The sequence below is a fragment of the Arabidopsis thaliana genome, assembly GCF_000001735.4.
Source record: "Arabidopsis thaliana chromosome 1 sequence".
NCBI classification, from domain to species: domain Eukaryota; kingdom Viridiplantae; phylum Streptophyta; class Magnoliopsida; order Brassicales; family Brassicaceae; genus Arabidopsis; species Arabidopsis thaliana.
In genome coordinates, this window is record NC_003070.9 from 22,776,362 (window position 1) to 22,794,736 (window position 18,375).

Genomic DNA, 18,375 nt, shown 5'->3' on the forward strand with positions numbered 1-18,375 from the left:
ATGATTTTATATTTTGTTAAACATAATATAATTTTATATTTGATTAAATATGATATGATTATTTTTGTTTTATATTTATAATACTAAATTTTTTTTTATATAAAATACTCTAAAATTTCTATTAATATTAAATTTATTAAATAAATTTTAACTAATTAACCCGTGGTCCAACCCGGTTGACCCGATGACCCGGTGACCCAAAAGGTAGTCCGGTTCATCGTCCGGGTCGGGTTTCATTGTGTAAATGATATTTTTTGTGGTCAAAGTTGAGAGGTACTATAACCTTTCCATTTATTTTTTTATAGATTTATAATCAAAAGAATATAACTTATACTTTCAATTTATTTCCTTATATAATTAGTCAAAAGAAACTAGAAAATAATGTTTTTAATTTCTTACCTAATTACGTTTGAACAATGGTAAAGTGCTAGTATTATATATTTTTTTTTTTGGCAAATATATATTATGTTATGTACACTGTTTTCTCTACATTTCAATTTTTTTTCACATTACGAAAATGGTTGTAGCATATATTTAAGATTTTGTATTACAATTCCAAATTTTAGTGGTTCCAACTTGATGTTATGGGTAAAGAATGTTGTTGGTGGGAGGAAAGTTTACACATTCCAAACCAAATTTTACACATTCTTTTACCAAAAAAAAAAACATTTGCAAATTCAAAGCATTATGTTTGCAGTTTTTGCTGGGGAAGAACAAGCTACCGGCCGTACTGTGAAACTTTTGATATTAGAAACATCAAAACAAGAAAGTGAACATATCGTGGGACCTATGATCATGGGCATGATGTATCAAGGCTAAACTTCAAAAGAAATGCTCTTTTATAACTATTACAGTCGTTAATGGGGATGGGGGATAACAAACATCATCATTTTCTTTTATAACCACTACAGTCGTTAATTAAATAATTTAACCAATACAAATTAATTGTAAAACTTCGGTTACAGGAATATGGTGGTGCATGTGGAGAAATTTATAAAAATTAATTTGGTCATCTATGTTACTAAAACACACTTATCTTTTTTGTCAAACGTCTTAAAGAAAATTCTACAATTAAGCATTTTTAAGCTGGGAAAGTCTTATGATAGATAACTTTCGAGGAAATGATTGTCGGAACCGTGTGAGTGAGAACAAAATACGGGAGAAAATCATGTGGTGATTTGTAAGGTAAGTACCAAGTTTTTAAAGCCTCTCAGACATGGCGTATCGATCGTTGGACAGAAATAGACCCACAGACCCGAGAAAATACATGAGACCTACTAGTAGAGACTCTTGGAACATTATATTGATAATAAATAAATGGTTAGATTGGAAACTCAAAACGGTACAAGGTTTTTAATAAAATAGACGACCAGTAAGCAATAAATACAAAATAGATTAAAGTCGTAGAAAATAGCTATATATATATAAGTATACAAAAAATTTATGAGTATCACTTAAAATTGTTTTTAGGTTGATATTAGACCATCTAATATTCATAACGTATAAAAAAAAAATAATAATAAAAAATAATAAAGAAAAAACAAATAAATATTCATTCCTCCGTGTTTCAATTTTCTTTTAGATTTTGTTCTAATGCGAAGCAAAATATATCACTAAATTTTTTAACTGAAACTTCCATTGATATGTAAAAGTTTATGTTCTTTATATCTTATATATATATATATATATATATATATATATATATATATATATATATATATATATATATTTGGTAGGAATCTTTTATATATATTGAGAACATATAAAAACTGTTGATGTTATTTCTTAGGCAGAAAAAATTACATTTGGTTGGATTATTTCACATTGAACGCATTCTTATCATTATCATAAGTCATAACAACAACATCGTCCTCTACCAATACATTTGCCATAAGAATACTCGGCTTCATTACAAAACACAAGACAACCTAGTTGCCCTGCGGAATAACACGCCATTAGCATGAAGCAAAACCAGTGTTTTCACGCCCGACCCAAACCGTCCGGTCCGACCGGTTAACCCGTGACCCGAACACATTCCGGTTTGGGTTTAGTGCTAAAACCCAACAAGTACAAAACCGAAAAAACCCACAAAAACTCGCAATTAACCCGTGACCCGGTTGAACCGGCCGAGTGTGGGTTTTAAAAAGTTCTCTTGATTTTACAATAAAATATGGGATTTTAGACTTTATTCAATTATTTTTAAAAGTTTTTTCAGTTCTTAAATTCATTTGATGTTTTAGATTTTGGTGAAAACTTTACAATACCGCCTTAAAATTGAATCGAATGGTGAGAGAGACAATCGAGATTAGTTGTTTGAATTCACGATGTTTTATTAATTTATTTCTGTCATTGATGATCTCCTAATATATTTGTTACAGTGTTAGACATTTAGTTGGATTTCAAATTTTTAACCACTTTATTATTATTGTTTGATTTTATATATATATATATATATATTTGGGTGTAAATGATTTTATATTTTGTTAAACATAATATAATTTTATATTTGATTAAATATGATATGATTATTTTTGTTTTATATTTATAAAACTGAATTTTTTTTTATATAAAATATTCTAAAATTTCTATTAATATTAAATTTATTAAATAAATTTTAACTAATTAACCCGTGGTCCAACCCGGTTGACCCGATGACCCGGTGACCCAAAAGGTAGTCCGGTTCATCGTCCGGGTCGGGTTTCAAAACATTGATTATAACATTTTGCCATGTACTACTAAAAATAAATCAAAATTAAATTTATAAAAACAAATTAAGGAAACAAAATCTGTATACATTTAATTAAACAAAATTAATGTTTATAAATAAGAGTTTGGGTTTAGATTTACAACTAAATGAAACTAGATGCGGTTTGGGTTTTTTATGGTTTAGATTTTATAGTTAATTCAATTTAAGAGTTTGTAATGAATTAATGAATTTTATTATTATTAGATAATAATGACTGTTTTAGTTTGTTTAATAAGATGATATGGCAAATTTTGATGGGCTACTTAAGAGGGGGGGGGGGAATAAGAAAAATAAATGGGTTGATTTGAACTAGTTATATTTTGATTGGCTAGTTAAGAGGAGGGAACAAGAAAAACAAATTTTGATTGTTTTTTTGGTTGATTTTTAGTTTAATAAAAAAAATGACTAGTAATTTCATGTGATTAACTATCAAATTCTTACGAGATTTTGTATAATAATGAAAACAAAATATAATAAGAATTAGAGAGATTGTTAAGATTACCCTTCCAAGGTTACCTTTTTAATTCTACCCTTTCATTTAGTTCATTTTTATTTATACATTTTTAAATTATTAATGACCATTTTATCTTTATTTGAAAATGTTTTCGGTTAACATAATGAAATATTGATTTTTTCCGCCAAAAATATTCCGACGATACTTCTTATTTAATTGTATATAAAAAGATAGGTTGAACTTCTTGCCTTGTTAAAAACCTACAGAAGCCATTATCATGAATCGGAACAAAGGAGTGCGTAAAGAATACCACATCTCTCTATTAAAATTTTAGAAGCAGGCAACATATGCTCCTTTTGTCTGGCCTCATATCCAGTGAATAATCCACATCATTTCACAAAAAGCAATCCTCGTGCCAACATAATTGATGCACAAGAATATGTAATATGCATACGTTTAACACCATGTGAGCCCAAGGTTGACAACACATATTGAAGCTTGCCAAGTTTTCTCAATCTAGCAATAGTTGATTCCGAAAGACATTTCTATTGGGAGATCGATGAGATCGACCCAAACCGAATTGAGACACATAGAAATTACAAACCAAAATTAAGATATAATTATGGAGATATTGTGGACTGTGAATATACGAGTTTATAAAATTTGATATTATGTCTTATTATATTATTTACATTTAAGTTTATCATTTTAAGAGAACTTAGATTTATTTCATCTCTTTATAAGACAATAAATCTTGCATCTTTATTCTGATGAGAGTCTAACATAATTCTTCCTAAACATTTTTATTTTCTTTACTCTCATCAATTTATCGGTTACTGAAACTGTCTCAACCCATAGGCCTACACATCGAAAACCTTTCCACTTGTGCTCTCTTGGAGTTATCATCTATCGCTTTTGGAATTGGTATATACATGTACTACATCAGTAGAGGTTACCAATTAAACCCAAATTTGATGAAACAACACGTTTACCAAATGGACCCCGTATAACATGTGAAAGTATTTGGATTTTCTAATATTCATTATGTTATATTTTCGATTTTAGATTTTATTCAATACAAAAAAAAGATATCACTCAAACATTTAATCAAACTATACTTTTGATTGGTAAAGTTTATCTATTTTGTTATTTGATCTTTTATATAGATATTGAGAACATAGGAAAACTGTTGATTATTTTTTCAAGTAGATACATTTACATTTTCGTTGGATTATTTCAGCTCGGACGCATTCTTATCTGTATTATAACAACAACATGATCTATTAACACATTTGTAATGTTTATAATGGGATTCGTGACAATACACAATGCAACCTATTTCATATTGGCCTGGGGCAAAACACGCTGGTGTTACGAAGCAAATCCCATCGTTGTCGTGCGAGTGCTTCGAAAGTGCAGGACCTAATTATTAATAAAAATCAGTACAATATAGACATTCATTTAAAAAAAAGGACAAAAATATGTTCATAATTATAAAATGGGTTATAAGAATACACTAACACATTAAAAGTTAAATATATAATAATGGAACATAGAATTCTTATCTTCAAATGAAACAAGAATGAAAGAGGATGGAAACTGAAAAATCAACAACAGTCACTATAAAAGTTTTGCTCTAAATTCTAAATGGTTGGTAAAGTTTACCTGTTGCGTATGTTGTTGGTTCACCACTGCTTGGGGCACTTGCAATTGTTGTATGACAATGAACATAAGATATGATGACAATAACGCTGAAAACAAATGCGATTAGGGTTTTTGGGGTGTTAGCCATTTTTTATATTCTTATTTTTTTTTGTCAATGAGGTCTTCAATACTTTGATTGATTATATATATATATATATATATATATATATATATATATATATATTAATACAAATATACGTAAATGGTTGTTTTCCTAGTCAAAGATGTAAATAACTTATGATACTATAATTTACAATTTATTTTCATATGGTCAAAATAAATATCTTATCCCTTCAGTTTATTTCTTTATAGAATTGTAGTCAAAATAAAATACATAGAATGTTTTTTCTTACCAAGCACTTTAGAACACCGGCATTACCCTTACTAATATTTATGAAGTGCATAATTAAAATTAACCATATTTCATATCAAAAATTACATCAAATTTTCATTAAAATATAGGTTTTCATTAAACAAATTAATAATAATCATTACAAGTAAAATAGTAAACACTACGGCCATGAATGTTTGTAGTTTTTAAAATGGTTTTTGGATTTTGGTTTTTGGTTTTTAATTTTTGATTTTCTTGGTTTTTGTTTTCGGTGTAGATTTTAGTTTCTTAAAAACTTGAATGATAATTTGTTTAGATTTTGGTTTTTATGTTAATGAATAATATATATTTTTTTAAACAAATCTAAAATAAAATAAAAAAATGTGATCAATGGTTTTTGAGAAAGAAACTCCCATAATTATAGATTTTGGTTTTCTTGAAAAATTGTTCAAACACTCAAAAACTAGATTCCCTATTTTTTAGGAAAACTTGTTTTTCTTTTAATCTTAAATGGGTACAAAATAGATTTTGTACAAAATAGATCTTAAATGGGTACAAAATAGATTTTGGGAAAAACTAAAACCAAAAACTAATTTAAAAACCACATCCATTCGAGGGCTACTTTCTTAAAACGAACATGCTTTAGTAGTTTTCAAAAATATTTAATTAATCAAATTAAATAAAGAAGATTTGATATCTAATTTAACATATTAATTTTTATTTAATCATTGTACTTCACCGCTCATCTTCGTTTAATTCTACTTTTCTGAAAAAACAAATCATCACATCATCTTTTCGCGTATGCTATGATTTGAATTTTTTTGTAGGATGTTGTTTGTACATCAGATGCCTTGGTCTGATGGGGAGTGATCAATGGGCTCCTCTCCAAAATGTTTCTTCACCTTTCATGAATCATAATACATGATTTTGCTCTTTCTACGATCAAAACTTCCTCTTTAAGCTCATTCTTCATGATACATGCTCCAAACCCTAGGAAGAACCTAAGTAATGCAAAATACACAACTGAGTTGATATAAACCACAAAGATATCAACAGGTAAAAGAGAAAGCTCTGATTCAAATGTACATATGAGTCTTCTGTGTTGTTCCATCGACAAAATATGACTAATGAAAAAACTTCCGACTCTCGTCAGTTTACAAATCAGATGATAAACACTCGAGTAACATGAAGGTTATGTTACAAATATCCAATGAACTGGAGAGTTGAATCAACTTGAAGCAAGAGCGTTTAGCTTCTTTTCATATAGTTTTGCCCGTCGAAGAGCATCTAATGCCTCAGCTTGTTTCCCTGCACGTTTGAAGGTCACAGCTTTTACCTTCTCTGCTTTGATTCGTTCCTCCAATTGACTTCTCTCTTGATTATTAGTATTTCTATTACTCTCCTTCACTGGGTTTGGTTTTGCCGCAGCTTGTGTTGTGTCTGTTTTACTTACCGGTGGAGGATTCACGGGATTGTCTAATCCAATAGCTTTGAGGGCAGACAGGAGTTGAGGATCGAGAAAATCTTCCACCGCTACATCGTCCACCGGTTCTGGTTTAGAGGATGTTGAATCTTCCAATTGAGCTTCAAGAGTTTTGGCGATTTCAAACTCAGCTTCAGCTTCCTGCATTTTACCTTCCCTCCGAAGCTTCATGGCTTGACGTTTGTGACTTAGTGACTCTTGCTGCAGCTTAAAACGGTCACGACCTGACATTGCCTTTGGAGCTGAACTTGAAGGACTATTCTCTTTCTCTCGAGCAGGAGGATCCTCCGTTGTGGAAACCATATCATCTCGTCCGAGCTTTTCAGGAGAGGGATTTTCTCCTTCTTGTAGTCTCCTCTCCAACAATTTTGCTTCTTGCAATGCCTTTTTGGCTTCACTTATGTTTCCTTCTCTCTTTAAGGCAAGTGCCTTTTTCTTATGAGCCAGAATCTCTTGTTTAAGGGTGTTCTGAGGAGATGTATTTTGAATCGAAGCTGATTGAATATGACTGGGCTCTGACTCTTCACGTGCCACTCTTTGTTCAGCGCCGTGATTGTTTCCTGAACGAAAGCCTGACATAGTCTCAGCATTTCCTTTTTCTGCATGAATTTGAGACCTCTCAGAATGCTCACCAGTCAGCAAATCCATCATACTTGGTTGCTGCTGGCCAGGTTGAGAAACAACGCCAGAGGAACCAGATTTAGCAGGGGAGATAAAGTCTCCTAACAAGTCATAACTATCTTGAGGAGCATGAGAAACACTAGCAGATTTTATCGCTTTATCCTCCATTTGCGATCCAACTAATAAATCAACATCCATGTAGTTTTCAGGTTTAATTGCAGAAGCTGAGCCTTTCATCTCCATCTTGGGGGTTTCCAGTTCTGCTAGCTGTGCCTCCAAAACACTGGCCTTACTGTATAATTCATCAGCATCTCCAGTTTTCCCTTGACGCTTGAAGGCAAGTGCCTTTCTTTTTAAGTCAAGAAGTTCTCTTTGGATTTGTCCCTTGCTTTTGGCTGCTATCCGTGGACCGCTTGACTGCACAGAGCCGAAAGAAGCTTCTTCTTTCTTTGGTTCTTCATCCTCCCATCCCAAATTCTTAAGAGTCGACAATAACGCTGGGTCCTTCATATCATTTTCTGTAACGCTATCATCTCCTCCATTGAGCCGACTGTCGGTGGCAAGATCATTGGATCGTTTTTTCGGCTGATCACTGTCAGCATATAGATTCTTGCCTGAATCAATCTCCATTATCTGAGCTTCCAATATTTGTGTCTGGTTCAGAACTTCCTCAGCTTCATCAACATTACCCTGTCGTCGCAAAGTTAAAGCCTTTCTTTTCAGCCCTAAGAGTTCTCGTTGTATTTCTGCTTTAGTTCTCCTTGGTTTAGTAACACGTACTTCATATGCACCTTGAGCTTCTGCTGTTTTCCCTGGTCGAGAATTTAGTGGGTCAGATTTTTCTGATGAAGGACCTGCAGGATTATTATCTTCATCATTCCAACCTAAGCTCTTTAGCATCGACAAGTAATTCGGATCATTTAACTCCTCATCTTTTACATCCACCTCTCCATCATCATCCAGAGAACTAATATCAGGCAGATCATTTCCTTTTTCACGAGTGGCCTTCCCTGTGGCAGCTAACTTTGACGAATTGTCCAGCTCATCAAGCTGATTTTGGAGAACCGCTCCTTTCTTCAATTCTTCTTCTGCTTCGTTAAACTTTCCTTCCCTTCTCAAAGTAAGTGCTTTCTTTTTCACTGCAAGAAGTTCTTTCTGAATCGCTAGCCTGCTTCTGGGAGGAGGTTTAAGACTCGTATCCCTCTCTGCCCTAGTTGTGTCAACAGTTTCAGAGGAAGTATCAGCAGCCTCTAGTTCCTTCTCAAGTAATTTTGCCTTCTTTAGTGTAGCCATGGCCTCAACGACATTTCCAGCCCGTTTTAGATTAAGGGCCTCTCTTTTCAATGTCTGAATTTCAGCTAAACTTTCATCTCTGTTTTTAGGAGATGGTCGAGAGTGGACATTCTCATGGTGTCCAGGATCCTCACTCCAACCCAAAGATTTCAATGCAGCAGCGATTGCTGGGTCCTCCATATCTTCATCTGTGACATCATATTCACCATGAACTCCAATATCATCTAAATTTCCCACAAGGTTACTAATGTCGAAATCATGGCTTCCCTCGTATTGAGCTAACAGATCATCTTCTTTGTCATCATCCATACTATTAATAAGTGCAGATAGCTCATCATCTGATCCATCAGCTCCACCCAAAAGTTCCTGCTCTTCCAGTTCCCTTTCCAAAATTTTAGCCTTTTTCAGTTCATCTTTAGCTTCCGCAAGCTTCCCTTCACGTTTCAGCGTAAGGGCTTTTCTCTTAAGGGCAATTACCTGACTCTTGTCAATACCCCCAGTCTTCTGAGGATTAGCACTTCGCGGAATTTCACGGAGAAGAGACGAAAATTCGCCCTCCAAACTTATAGTTGCTGGTTTCTTATCTTCATCGTCAGACCACCCAAGCTCCCTCAGGTCAGCTGCCAAATCATCATTTCCTTTACCCCCTTGACGTAGAGGCTTTTGTGATTTGCTAGATTCTTTGGTAGCAGCCTTGTTCTGCGTCTCAGCAACATTTCGCATAGACAGTTCCCTTTTCCGGTTCCTTCTTAAAGATATCTCTAATGCGTCGGCCTCTCTCTCAAGTTCCCTCCCTCTCTTAAATGCTTTTAGAGCTTCATCAGATTTCCCTTCTCCTTTAAGAATTCTGTACTTATTCTTCGCTTCTACTGCTTGTTTACGCAATTCTTCAGGACTAGCATCCAACTCCATACCTTTATTACTACTGCTACTTGCCATTTCTTTAGAAGCATTCCTGTCTGTGCTAGACACAGATTCAGATGAAGAAGATACATCAACATCAGAGCCTAGAATCTCACTGAGAACATCATCCTCATTCTTTACAGTCCTTTTCGAGCTACCTCCTGAACAAATTCACAATCTCTTTACATCAAAAACTAGCAGATAACACAAAAGTGTCATAAATAAGATCACTATAGGTACATAAATACCTTTAGCAGCTCTATTTTTGTAACCATGACGCAACTCAAACCGTGCAGCTTCTTCAATTTTCTTACATGGTTCACATATACGCACAGGTGAGTCACCTTGTCCACGTAGTGACAACCTTTGCTGAGTGCAGGTTCCACAGAACAATCCCCCACATCTCCGGCAATGATGCTGCTCGCTCAAAAAAACAAAGCCAACAGAAACTAAGAAAAATTAAGCAAATTCAAAGGTTTTTGGGAGACATAGAAGAATCCAGCAAGTCACAAGTCTAGTAATACACAAACCACAAAACATCCAGATTCACCAAATTTACTCAAAAATATGGAATCTATCAAATAGGCACATCACCAGAAACCGATCATTCAGTGAAGTTTTCCGATAAACAGATTCTGAATTAGATCTCGAAGAAGAATCGACTAAGACGAAACTAAATTTCGATCGAAGAAACTAAGAATCTAAAGATCGCGATAGCAATAAGCAAGTACCAATTGATAGAGAGAGTAAGGAAATTAAGAGAGAGGAAGACCTTGCGATTGATGAAAGTGAATTGAGAAGAACATCCTTGACAATGAGAAGCATCAACGACCCAACTATTTCCTCTTAGAGATGGCTTCGGCGGTAATCCGATCTTCTCCAACATTTTCCCGTCTGATTCTTCTTCTCCTCCGCCGCGAAACGAACTTGGTTTTGATTTTGATCTTACCGGAAATGTAAAAGATCGAGCAGATGAAGAAGAAGAAGAAGAAGAATACTTTTCCTCCTCTATTGTCAGATATAAAATAAATAATTTTAACTAATACGGTATCGTTTTAGCTAAAACACATAATAGGACTCAATATATAAAGCAATAATAATTAGACATGAAACTAATTTTTGCTTTGAGACGAGAACGAAGTTAGAAAGAGACAAGCCCTAAAGATCGCTTTGAGACGATAAACTCTTAAAGTTTCGATTCGTTCACGATGATCGTCCCTGTTCGTTGTTTTACTTGTGGAAAGGTTTGTTTTTTCTTCTCTCTTTTTGTACGATTTCGATTTGTTATATATATATGTGTGTGACAAATCTCTAGGGTTTGTAGTATTGAGATTTATGAAGCTTTTGTTTATGATTTTTTGTAGGTGATTGGGAACAAATGGGACACATACCTTGAACTTCTCCAGGCTGATTACGCTGAAGGGTAAGCGATATATAGTTTATGATTAGAAAAAGAATCATAATTTGTGAGAAATTTTTTTGGTGAACATGAGAGTGATTGAATCTTGGAATTTTGAACGTTTTCTGACATTTTCTTAGTTGAAATGAGAGTCATGTAAAAGATGAAACAATAGTGGAACATGACAATAGAATGATTTGATGGTTTTGTGTAGTCAAAGAGATTGCATGATCTTGTCTTGTATGATCATCTTGAAAGTTTATACATGTTTTAGCCTTGTTACTAAAAGCATGAAGTTAGATCATTGGGATTTTTCGATTTTCTTGTTTTAATCGCTAGTGTAATCTTTAGCCCGTTTGGTTCTAGGTGTTAAGCTACATGATTTGGAATTGCGCAATTTCGTTTTTGTTTTAGTTGCAATTTGATCATCTTGAAGTTCATAGATGTTATCTTAAGTGTTAGTAAAGAGCATGATGGTAGGTGATCACTGATATATTCCATTCTCTTGTTTCTATCTAATCTTTTAGCTACTTTGGTTTTAGGCATTATGCTAAAATTGCATTTTGTTGAACTGAAAATCTGAATTTTGGTTTTGGAATACGCAGGGATGCTCTTGACGCGCTTGGATTAGTCCGTTACTGCTGCAGGCGTATGCTTATGACTCATGTCGATCTAATCGAAAAGCTTCTAAACTACAACAGTAATATCTCCATACCCGGTTCTTTTGCCTTGTGTTGCCTCTGCTCTATTCTTTTTGTTAACTTGCTTATTCGAATACTTCTCTTTTGCAGCTATGGAGAAATCCGACCCCAATTAAAAAAAGATGCTATAATGAATAACAAATCATCAAGAGCTGAAGTGAAGGAGTGATGCATCTCATCCATGTGGGCGTCTTAATAAAACCACAATGTTTCAGAAATTTTGGTTTAATTTATAACTAGGAATGTTGATATTTCAATGTTTTCTGATGTTCTTGTTCGGTTTTAGAAATCTAGACAATTTTTCGAGCCAAAAATAAAGCTCAAGCCTGTAGAGTCATCATCTATTGATTTGTTTTTGGTAATCTAATCCTGATAAATAGTAAAGATCACACATTTGATAAGGTTCAAATCTACAATCTAGATCACGAGTAGGAAGCAGCTCTTTTTGTACGATATCAAATTGGTAATGAGAACAGAGCACATAAAAACAATTTGAATGGAGCTCCCATTTTATAACCGGAGAATATCAAAGTTTTTTAGTTACAAGTGGTTGTATTAATTCAAGGAAACCATTTAACAAAAGAAATATAAATATTTATATTAAATATACACTATAATTAGTTGAATATATATTTATTTTGGATCAAATGTTTATTAAGATATATTTTTATTATAAAAATTTATTCTGAAATATGTTTATTGAACAATATACTGAACTTAACAAACCAAGGAGACTTTTTTTATTTTATTTTTTTTCAAACACAAACCAAGGAGACAAATATGAAGAAAACAAATTACATTTGAATAGAGAGGTAGAGCTATATAACTCACTGAATGCTTGGAAATATTGTCTATTAGTCTATTACAGATTAAGATTTTCTAAAAGAATTTGAGCCCGCTGAACCCAGAATTTGAGAGTTTGGCTTAGACTCAAATTCGAGTTTTTACCTAGTACGCATTCAATATGGAAAATGGTGCAGCACTCAACGCACCAATAGAACACTTTTGTGTTTGTGTCTCTTAAATTACGTTCACATACTTCGCACCAATCTTTTTCACGGACCTCTTCTTCCCATATAGCTGTGAGAAAGTGTTTGTCATGTTCATACCTTGCTCTATAGGGTAATGTAGCACACTTCATACAAACAATAAAATCACATTTGATGCAATTTAATTGATTATGACGTTCTGTTTTGCATACGCGACATATGAGTTTTCCGTCTCGGCCTACAAATATGAACAATGGATGTTTATGACCTTGGAAACAAAACGGCTCAGCAATTGAAGCACATTTTACATCTAGAGTGAAGATACATCCCCTTATGCAACACTCATAGACAAAGCCACGACAACCACGATTACAAGAACTGCATCCAAAACGATCCATACCATATCTACTTGCAGCTTTTAATGTTAGTGGATGAGGATGTAATGCATGTTGTAATATCCTGCAAAATTTTGCACATGTTTCATGGAAGATGAAATCATCACACTCCACACAAGAATAGAAATTACCTTCGAAAATAGGTAAATAACACGCTTGACAAAGTTTTTTTTCGTTATAAAGTATACTGACTTCGAGCCGGAAATGATGGTCATGGAGAAAATGAAGTATCACTTCCTTAGATATTATATTGAATGATCCAACATCTTGTGTAATATCATCTTTGTCTGGTAAACCTTCGAGATCTTTTCCATCCCACACATTTTTCTCTAGAGCACATCTCGAATGAACAGCATAATGACCACACTTATCACAAGTATATGCACCATAATCACCGTCAATAATTTGATGAAAAACTCCACAAGACCATTCACATGATCGTAGAGAAAAAGTGTAGGAGATACGATGGTTGTGACGTGATATCTTGATGACGCTTGGAGAGTACATACAATCACTATGAAACACAAAGTTGCATCTGACACATATGTAGGTGGGATATAGTTTTCTCACCAAACCACAAAAGTTGCAAGTTAAAGAAGTTTGTCTAGGAAAAAAAGTGAGAGGATGGTCGGCATGCCTTTTTGGTGGGTCTATAACAAAGGGTATTGGCTTCACTGCACATACTGGATGCATGAAAACGTTACATATGGTACAATAATATACCAGGAAGTTTACTCTTCTTCTACAGCATAAACAATTAATACTGTAAAGAAGGAAGTGAAAGTAAAGTTGGAGCGAATGCTGAGGGTGATAAGGGTGTTTGATTTTAAGTGGAGACTCGACGCATTCTTTGTGATACTTTTTCGTGCAAATGTCACAAAAATAATAGTCAGTGCCAAAATTTGAGTGACGGCATATATTGCATCCACCATCAATATCGAATTCTTTATTGTTGCACCAAAACAACGGGAGTACTGAATGATATGTAGCACTTCTTGTAGAGAAGACGAACTCGGGGGAAGAATTGAGCGGGAAAATATTCCCAGTTCTATCTTTAAATTTTCGTGCACTTGGGCATAAAAAAAGAGGTTGAAGAAGATGGTCATCGCTGACTGCTTCACCGGATGGAGATAGGCTATGTGTTTTTGGTTTGGGATGATACTTGGGATGATGATATTCCAGAAATAGGTTACCATCCTTTTCCTCCTCATGAAATCCACCGAAATCCATGGCTTCTCCTAGTCTTTGTTTACTATACTTCTGTTAAGATCTTTTTTTTTTATATAAATGCAAAATACTAGTTTTGAGAGTTTTCCACTATACATAAGAAAATCTGATACCAAAGGTCTCCTTCTACGTTTAATTATTGGATCCTTAACCGTGAAAATGAGTTGAATTATGTTCTTTTCTTTGTATTGAATGGTAATTTTCTTTCCACGCAAGTAAAGAATACTCTTTTCCACATAGTTTTCACCCTTACGGAACTTATATATCCGACTCGTCAAGATTTTAATTTTACGATCAATTACAATAGAGAACAAATTGAGACCTTAACTTAAATGGTAACTACTTTTTTAGTCAGTTTTTGGTTTTTGTTATCAAAAGAAATCATTAGTCATCCAATCAAGATTCTTTTACAATTGTACTCTTAGCTTTCTTCTCTTCTCGAGGAAAGAATGATTCACAATGGGGAAATGTGAAGTAGTCTTTCAGGTAATAGAATTTACAAAGCAGCTTCCTAGAGTAATAGAATTATCATGTGTGTATGATCAAAGAATCTTGTTTTTCACAAGTTCATTTCAAAAGTATGTAATATTTATGTATCAAAAGACATTAAATCAACCAACATATAATACATAATTATTCAATACCATTTTATAGAATGAGAATGAGACCAAAGACTCATATACTCTTTGAATCCATTTTGACATTATAAAAGTCAAGTTTATTTAGCTTTGATCAATCCTTTTGACTCGAAGTACTCTATCATTTGATCATACATCTCATTGATCCCATATTCGAATCGAAAGCCTTCATTGATAAGTTTTTGCGAAGATAGTGTCAATTTCGGAATCGACAAGCCCTCTTCGAATCTGCCAAATTTCACAAAACAAAAATTGATTAGACAAAAGAAAATCGAATTTTCAATTAATATTTTTGCAATTTCTGTAGAACATAAAGGCTTACTCTGACAACACATTGTACTTAGGATATCTCTGTATGAGAAAATCCGCAATCTCTGGAACACTTGTGTTGTAAGCACAGCAAATGTAGCGACCAGAAGCAGTTTCTTTCTCCGCAAGAAACAAATGGGCACGAGCTAAATCGTCTACGTGGACGAACGAGATCGAGCCAGATAGCTTCTGCATTTCCTTGAGACCGGTCACATGCATTTCTTTCCCTGACAACAACACCAAATCATCTTGATTATTTATCGTGAAACAGAATGGGATAAAATGGTAAATTCGTGTTTACCGGTGATGAAAGACATCGAGAGAGATAAGCTACTCGGAGGATCGGAGAGGAGAGAGTTTCCGGCTATAAGTGCCGGAATCACGGTAACGAGATTGATCTTATTCTCTTTTGCAAATTCCCAAGCTGTCTTTTCTGCTAACACCTTCGAGATTGGGTAACCCTAGAAAAGAACAGAGAGGTAAGTTGGTTTATGTATGAAAAAGCCCTAGCTTGTGTAACAAGAAACGTAATTACCCAGTTAAAAGGCTTCTCCTCTGTGAGAAATTCAACGTCAGTCCAGTTTTCTTCGTTCATCACGATTCCGGTTCCAGAAAGATTGTTGATGGAAACAGCAGCAGCTGAAGATGTGTAGATCACACGCTTGACTGATTTCGATTTTAAGCAAGATTTCAACACATTGATCACTCCTTGTATCGCCGGCTTGATCATGTCTTTCTGTATATTGAAACAAAAACAAGATAAGCTTGATAATGTTTCTCTTATGAGTATATAAAAGCCTGCACATTCTGTTCAAGATAGACCTCGGGATCTTCGGATTTAAAGTTGATCGGAGTTGCGACATGGAAGATGTATTCACAGCCGGAGAATGAGGATTCGAAACTGTCTTCATCAGTCAAATCTGCCTTGAAGATCTTCAGGTCGCCAAGCTCTTGAAGTTTCCTAAGGTGAGCTATTTTCTTCTCGTTTTCTGCAGTTTCAGAATAAAAAAAATCCATTAAACATTCAAAATGCCTTCAGAGAAAAAAGAAAGAAGAAGAGAGTGAAGAACCTGGATCTCTAACTGTAGTGTTAACTTTGTAGCCACTTTGAAGCAAATGCTTGATGAGAATAGAGGCTAAGTTTCCCGTGCCACCAATGACACAAGCCTTCTTCGATCCGGTGTGTGTAAGAGTCTGGTCCATGATTGTACTTTTGAAATTACAGAGATAGAGATTTAGTTGTTATGAGTTTATCGTCTTGAGACTTCTATATAAGAAGTAAAAAGATTTGCAAATAGTCCTTGCTCATTAGGTACAACAGTAGATCAATAAGGCTGTTTTAGAAGGTAAGCACGTGATCTTTGAAATAACCAACTTGTCTTCACCTAAGAATCAAAAAAGATTGACCTTCAGAGTTCTGATTTGTTATCATCTACCAAATTATCACAAGAGTTTGATTATTTCTGTCTCTAAACAATATAACACAGCTTTAGAGTAACGAATAGTGTTACAGTAAGGTTCTGTTACTTCAATTTTTTCTTTGCCGATCTTAAAATGAGTTGCAAAAGAATGCTTTTTACTTCCACCAATCTGTCAAATTCTCTGCAGTTTTTAACACAACTTGGACTTGCTATGTTCTGTTTCACGAATTACACGAGTCAATTCAACATAACTTGCTCTGTTCTTGTCCATGTTTCACAGAATCTGGCCTTAAGCAATTTTATCATATTTAAGCTACAAATCCATAACAGAGTTTAACAAAGATAAAATAACCAGAAAGTTACATTGAAAGATAAAAAGTGAAGAAGACAAAAAAAAGAGAGGGTAAATCCTAAATCGAAAACAAAAGAAGGCATTGGCAATAGCATTCCGATTTTAAAAAACCGATAAATCTATGTATCTAATGGCTTGTTCTTAGAAGCTTCAACGAACATAGAAGCAACCTCATTCAAAAACTTAGTCTTCTCCAACACAAATTCCAACTCCTTAGCTTGCAACAACTTATACTTCTCTTCAACAATCTTCTTACTCTCAACCGAAACCAAACTCCATTGCTGCTTCACATAATACTCATCAACACCCAAACTAGCAATCATCCTAACAAGAGACGAGTTATCAAACCAATCACATCCATCATCACCACCATCTTCTTCAACTTTTTTACCATTAGTTGAAGAACCACCGGCAAACACCAACTCTTGCTTAACAGAATCAATCTTCTTCTTCGCCACACTCTTTTTCGATACACCGTTCGACTTAACATTAGAATCAAGAGCTATTCCTTTAGGTCCCCAAATAAACTTAGACAATTCAAAAGCTTTCTTATCATGAGCTTTCACAAAACTAGGTTCGTTCCTTCCTTCTTTACCAATATACTTCTTCCTTAAACTCCTAATCTTATCCATGAATTGATTCTTACTAACCTCAAAGCTAATCGATTTCTTCAAGAAATCGTAAAACGCATTAGTATCTACATAAGGAGACTTCCCTGTATCAGCTTTGAAATCAATCATTCCTTGTAACACTAAGATTTCGTCTTCTTCACTCCATAGTCTTTGAAAACCTCCTGGTTTCTTCACACTCTCTTCATCTTTCTTCACTCGTTTCGTTGAAGTCGTAGCAGCAGCTTCACTCGCTGGCCGTTTTGTTCCTGATTTCATCGCCGGTAAAGCTAAAGTAGCTGACGACGACGTTGGATCCTCTTTCTTCTTTAGATTCACTGTGTTTAAAGCGATTGTCTTCCCAGATCCAGAATTCGGTGGATTTGTTGATTCAGAATCCGAATCTGTTTCAGTCTCGGATCCAGAATCTGAATCAGCGGCGGTGGAGACGGCGGTGGATTTAGCTGGAGGAGCGGCGGCGGTTGTGGCGGAAGGGGATTTGATTCGAATTTTGATTGGTACGTCTTCTTCAGATGAAGAGGAATCGTCTGAAGCTTCACCAGCTTCGGAAGTCTCGACGTCATCTTCGTCGCTTGAAGTTGCCGTTGGTGGATCTTCCAGTGGATTGAGTTTCTTCGTCATTGGAAATTTTCAAGGAGGCAAATCGGAATCCTTCAAGCAGAAGAGAAGAGAGAAGCTTTTTAGGGTTTGTGAGGAGAGGACGGCAAAAGTGTTTGGGAATATAAAGGTGTTAACTTTAGTTTAAAGTGGTTGCTGTCTTCCAATAGATATTTTAGGGTT

General features: G+C 34.5%; 6 protein-coding genes and 1 pseudogene across 7 annotated transcripts; 1 reads left to right on the top strand and 6 right to left on the bottom strand.

Annotated features, from left to right (window-relative positions):
- Positions 1-1,845: 1,845 nt before the first annotated feature.
- Positions 1,846-1,962, bottom strand: AT1G61685 (annotated as a pseudogene). The gene has a single exon.
- A 2,408-nt stretch (positions 1,963-4,370) lies between these two features.
- Positions 4,371-5,027, bottom strand: AT1G61688 (Defensin-like (DEFL) family protein). Its single transcript, NM_001036141.4, has 2 exons — positions 4,866-5,027; positions 4,371-4,622 (listed from the first exon to the last, which is right to left on the bottom strand). Exons 1-2 carry the CDS (start codon positions 4,990-4,992, stop codon positions 4,432-4,434), a joined length of 318 nt encoding a protein of 105 aa, NP_001031218.2. The 5' UTR covers positions 4,993-5,027; the 3' UTR covers positions 4,371-4,431.
- A 1,038-nt stretch (positions 5,028-6,065) lies between these two features.
- AT1G61690 (phosphoinositide binding protein) lies at positions 6,066-10,581 on the bottom strand. Its single transcript, NM_104851.6, has 3 exons — positions 10,308-10,581; positions 9,784-9,952; positions 6,066-9,696 (listed from the first exon to the last, which is right to left on the bottom strand). The coding sequence occupies exons 1-3, from the start codon at positions 10,419-10,421 to the stop codon at positions 6,464-6,466; spliced, it is 3,516 nt and encodes a 1,171-aa protein (NP_176362.3). The 5' UTR covers positions 10,422-10,581; the 3' UTR covers positions 6,066-6,463.
- A 69-nt stretch (positions 10,582-10,650) lies between these two features.
- AT1G61700 (RNA polymerases N / 8 kDa subunit) lies at positions 10,651-12,019 on the top strand. Its single transcript, NM_104852.4, has 4 exons — positions 10,651-10,779; positions 10,900-10,958; positions 11,540-11,634; positions 11,726-12,019. Exons 1-4 carry the CDS (start codon positions 10,744-10,746, stop codon positions 11,749-11,751), a joined length of 216 nt encoding a protein of 71 aa, NP_176363.1. The 5' UTR covers positions 10,651-10,743; the 3' UTR covers positions 11,752-12,019.
- A 478-nt stretch (positions 12,020-12,497) lies between these two features.
- AT1G61710 (Cysteine/Histidine-rich C1 domain family protein) lies at positions 12,498-14,215 on the bottom strand (the record flags this gene model as incomplete). Its single annotated transcript, NM_104853.1, has 3 exons — positions 12,498-12,862; positions 13,151-13,533; positions 13,755-14,215. 3 exons carry the CDS (start codon positions 14,213-14,215, stop codon positions 12,498-12,500), a joined length of 1,209 nt encoding a protein of 402 aa, NP_176364.1.
- A 389-nt stretch (positions 14,216-14,604) lies between these two features.
- On the bottom strand, positions 14,605-16,442 carry BAN (NAD(P)-binding Rossmann-fold superfamily protein). Its single transcript, NM_104854.4, has 6 exons — positions 16,264-16,442; positions 16,016-16,182; positions 15,729-15,929; positions 15,495-15,654; positions 15,207-15,420; positions 14,605-15,112 (listed from the first exon to the last, which is right to left on the bottom strand). The coding sequence occupies exons 1-6, from the start codon at positions 16,394-16,396 to the stop codon at positions 14,965-14,967; spliced, it is 1,023 nt and encodes a 340-aa protein (NP_176365.1). The 5' UTR covers positions 16,397-16,442; the 3' UTR covers positions 14,605-14,964.
- A 366-nt stretch (positions 16,443-16,808) lies between these two features.
- On the bottom strand, positions 16,809-18,353 carry AT1G61730 (DNA-binding storekeeper protein-related transcriptional regulator). Its single transcript, NM_104855.4, has one exon. The coding sequence runs from the start codon at positions 18,214-18,216 to the stop codon at positions 17,086-17,088; it is 1,131 nt and encodes a 376-aa protein (NP_564784.1). The 5' UTR covers positions 18,217-18,353; the 3' UTR covers positions 16,809-17,085.
- Between the last annotated feature and the right edge of the window lie 22 nt (positions 18,354-18,375).